This window comes from Platalea leucorodia (assembly GCF_965183815.1).
Source record: "Platalea leucorodia genome assembly, contig: SUPER_19_unloc_1, whole genome shotgun sequence".
In the NCBI taxonomy this organism is placed as follows: domain Eukaryota; kingdom Metazoa; phylum Chordata; class Aves; order Pelecaniformes; family Threskiornithidae; genus Platalea; species Platalea leucorodia.
The window spans coordinates 220219-224348 of NW_028121461.1; the positions used below are offsets into that span (position 1 = coordinate 220219).

At 60.8% G+C, this 4130-nt stretch overlaps 1 protein-coding gene across 1 annotated transcript; it reads left to right on the forward strand.

Annotated features, from left to right (window-relative positions):
- Window positions 1-239: 239 nt before the first annotated feature.
- LOC309599221 (sperm-associated antigen 4 protein-like) lies at window positions 240-4130 on the forward strand (the record flags this gene model as incomplete). Its single annotated transcript, XM_082338045.1, has 7 exons — window positions 240-244; window positions 807-900; window positions 1484-1559; window positions 2145-2257; window positions 2863-3030; window positions 3391-3480; window positions 3999-4130. The coding sequence occupies 7 exons, from the start codon at window positions 240-242 to the stop codon at window positions 4128-4130; spliced, it is 678 nt and encodes a 225-aa protein (XP_082194171.1).

A 4130-nucleotide genomic window follows, 5' to 3' on the forward strand; every position in this document is an offset into this window, starting at 1 on the left:
CCCTGAAGCAGCGAGGGGAAGCGGGGAATAGCTCTGGGGCACTGAGCACACCTGAGGCTCACGGCTGCGCAGTCCCCTCAAGCCTGGGCCGATGGCTTCCGGGCAGAGGCGCGTCCTCTCTCCGCACCCCGCGTTCCCCACCTCCTCAGCTCACCTGCTGCCCCACCCCTAAGGCAACAGGCCGGAGACAACGCGACTGCAGGCATCGCTAGCGACCCCAGTAAAATAACTCTCTCTTGATGATGTGAATTGCAGCTGCTGTCTACTGCAGGACCTCACTGTCAGGGTGGACAATGCAGCCAAAGGGACTGCTGGAGGTCGGTGACTCCTGTGGCACAGGCACCTCTCGCAACAGAGCATCGCTGAGAGCGGCTGGATAAATCACGGGCTCTCCTGCTGCCACGCAGGGTGACCCAAAGAAGCAGCAGCTTGTGCCGAGTCTTCCTAGGGAAGCCTCTCCTGGGAAGCCCCGGCGGCTCTGGTAGCGGATGCTCGAACCGAGCGTTTTTCCCTTTCAGGCGCCGGCACTTGTGTCTGCAGAAGACCTGAAGACCCTGCGGTAAGAGACGTTTCCTGAGCTGGCATTGGTTCTGTGCAGAAGCGTCAGCCGACCTCGTGCTACCTGCACTCGTTTTGCTAACAGCCAGGGCTCCCATACCTCCTACCTGCCTTTGCCTTCTGCTCAAACTGGTGTGGAAGGGAAGCGCTCGCAAAGCAGGGGAAGCACACGTGTCTCTCCTCTTGCTGAGATGCTCCCCAGAGGGGACTGGCCGCTCTCTGACAAGATCTGCTTTCCTGTCATGCAGGAACTTTTGCGTTTTGTTGGCGGAGCAAAGACAAATGATGCAGCTTCTGCTGGAGGAGGTGGCTCAACTGAGGGCGGAGATCAGCAGGGCAAAGGTGATGCTGCGTTTTGGGGAAGGAGGCTTGGCTGGGCAGAACCCCCGAGAAAGCACTCCTTGGGCTTGTTGGTGGGGTCAGACTGCTGATGGCAGCAAGCCAGCCTTTGCCCCAGGGGCTTGCTGGGTGAGCTTCTGCGCTGCACAGGCCCTTCTCCAGGCCCAGTTTAAGCAGGCTGCTTGAGGCAGCAGAGGACTCCCGAGAGCCTTCCCTTGGCACGCCGGCACTCTGGCTCCTCTGGCTAGGCTCCTGAGGCAGGGATGAGACCCAGGCACGCTGACGAGGCCAGCCGTCGCTTGCAGGGCCCGAGCCCATCTCCCCGCTGACCTGCAGAGCGTGGAGGGTGGGGATGAGGGTGTGGCGACCCTCGTCAACCCACCTCGTGGCCATGGCCGTGGCCGTGGACACAGATTCTCTTCCTCAGTCCTCGTGGCTCACATCAGCAGCAGAGAGTCTTGCAGCTCCGTGGACGAGGCTTGCCTTGCCTTTCTGACACTGGCCCTTTGCCTCTGCCGGCGCTAGCAGCCACGCTGAAGTGCCTGCTGATGTGGTCCTTTTCTGTGTTCGTTTATGGCGTTCCCAGGAAGTGAACCAGGCAGCGTCCCAGATGGCTTCGGAAGTCTACGTCGAGATGTCTGACTGGGCCCTGAAAAGCTCTGGTATGGACACAAGCAGCCCAGTCTCCTTGCCCTGCGCTTGTCTGCAGCACTCCCCAAAGAAGCCCGTGCTCCGGGCACTGCTCTCCAAAGTGGGGGAGCTTCAATGCTTCATGGGGTCCAAGAGCAAGGCTGTGGCACAGTGGCTCTCTCAGACTCCCTCCCAGTCCTGCCCTCGGCCTCCGCACGGGGGCCTGCGCACGGGTGCCTCCGCCGCTGCCCCCGCACGTGTTCCTGTGCTGTTGGAAGGGCTCTCTTCCTCTCCACTGCATTGGAAGAGGGAACGGCTGGGCCATCCTTTGCTGCCCATGCCGCAAGCCCTCAGTTTTGGTGTGCTGTCATTCACGTGGGCGCCCGCTGTCTCCCAGAACCCTCAGACCTTCTCCTCCTGGCGCTGTGAGAGAAGCAGTCACCACCAGGCCGGTGGCTGCCGTCATTCCCCTGCGCAGCTGGGCACCCCCAGCGGCGTGGGGAGGAGGAGAGGACTGACAGACGTGGAGCTGGCCGGCAGCATCAGAAATACTGTCTGAGCACCGAGTCCCCCTAGAATGTGGCCTTTTCCCGTCACCTGCTCTCCCTCCCTTCCAGGTGCCACCATCGACATGCAGAGAACTTCCGAGACCTACATCTGCAAAGAGAATTGGGGCTGCAGGCTTTTATGGCTCTTTCGCACTGCCAACCCCCCCGACACTATTTTGCAGGTATCGTAGCAGAACTCCTCAGGGAAGGTTTCCTGCCTCCCGCTGAAGTTGAGGACCGACCTCAGGGGCTCTGCCCTCGCTCCAGTGGCACTGCTCAAGCCCACAGTGTTGATCAGGTTCCTGAAAGCAAAGCTCGCACACAGGGCTGGGCTTGCTAGCAATCAGCGCTTCCCCTCAGGAGGGGAATGGAGCTGAACGGAGCCAAACCGCTGCATCTCGCCCACAGTGCTCTGCCCCAGCTGGGTGAAAGACTTTCTCCCTGGTGACCCCGTTTCCACGCCCATCCCTAACAGCGCCTTTTTGGGGCTGGCAGGCGGGAGGTGGGGGTGCCCTGCAGAGCCACTGGGCAGAGAGGTGTTTCTGCTAGGCTCTGACTGGGACGGTTTCATAACCGCTGGTCTCCTCTGCCCCATAATCCTGAGAGCCCCCTTTCAGTCAGGCAGGGACGAAGGCCTCCTGCTTCTGTCCATTTCCTCCCACGCGCCTCATTTTCAAGCCAAAATAAACCCCACGGACACAACGGCGCCTACGCTTCAAGCTACGCGGGCCACTGTGTTGGCCCCAACACTCTCTCACTCTTCCTTGCTCTCGCGTTCTGCTTGCAGCCGGATGTTTCCCCAGGAAACTGCTGGCCTTTACAAGGGGATCAGGGCCAGGTGGTCATCAGTCTGCCAGCACGAGTCCATCTGACTGCCATCACTGTGCAGCACATCTCCAAAGAAGTCTCTCCATCTGGGACCGTCATCAGCGCCCCCAGAGACGTCGCTGTCTTTGTGAGTCTCTGCTGGGCGCTTCTGGCGGGGATCTGGCCCTGGGGGAAAGCCATGGCAGGGTCTTGCTTGCTTTTGTGCGTCCTCTGAGGTTTGCGTCCTGCTCTCTCCTGAGCACTGCAGTGCCCTAGCGGGACACTTCAAGGGCTCTAGGGGTTTCATCCCTCTTGAGACTTGTTTGGGACAAGCACCTCAGGGTTCCTGAGCAGAAGTCAAGGCCGAGCCTGAGCTCCACCACAGCGAGTGCTAGCCTACTGCTAGAGCCTCAGGAGAGGGTGGGGAGATAGCAGGGCTGATCCAGCACGTAGGTTCCCTCTTTGTGGGGACGAGTCTGAGCTGCTCTCCTTGTGCTTTGCCCCTGAGGGAGTGGATGCGGACGGAGAAGAGGAAACTCTCCTTGGGACGTTCACGTACAACGTGGCAAAGGAGACCATTCAGACCTTCCCTCTGAAGGTACGGGCCACGCGCAGGGGCAAGGTGCCAGGGAGCAAACCAGGTTTGCCTGCAAGTCCATGGCAGGAAGAGCGTGAATGCTTTCTCCCTGGGCCGAGGGACAGTGTCCTCTCCTCCCAGCACAGCGTGCCCCTTCTCTCCCCGTGCTCTCACGCCTGCCAGGAGGAAAGCGGGCAGAGCAGACAGCGGGAGCTTGGTGGGGTTGCACAGCAGCCGCCCCCCGCACAGGAGCACCTCCCCGGCCTCTCTGCCAGCACAGAGCAAGCAGCAGAGGGAAGGGGCAGAGGGGAGGGAGACTGAGCCCCAGCAGGGCTGGCATGCAGAGGATGCCAGCTGCCTTCCCCCTTCCCGTGTCCCCAGCAGCCCCGGTACCAGCAGCGAGCCTCAGATTGCCACAGCCGCTCCCACCCACTTGCAGGAGCTCGTTCCTGAGCAGGAGCAGGGCTGGCAGGGAGGGACACCTTCATTGCATTGTCGCTCCTAACACCCCCGCTTCCTTTTCCCGCTTTTCTTCCCAGAACGCGCCGCTTCCCAGAGCCTTTGCACGTGTCAAACTTCTGGTGAAGAGCAACTGGGGAAACCCAGCGTACACCTGCATTTATCGAGTGCAGGTTCACGGGAAGATGGCAAAACCAGAAAGCCTCGACTAA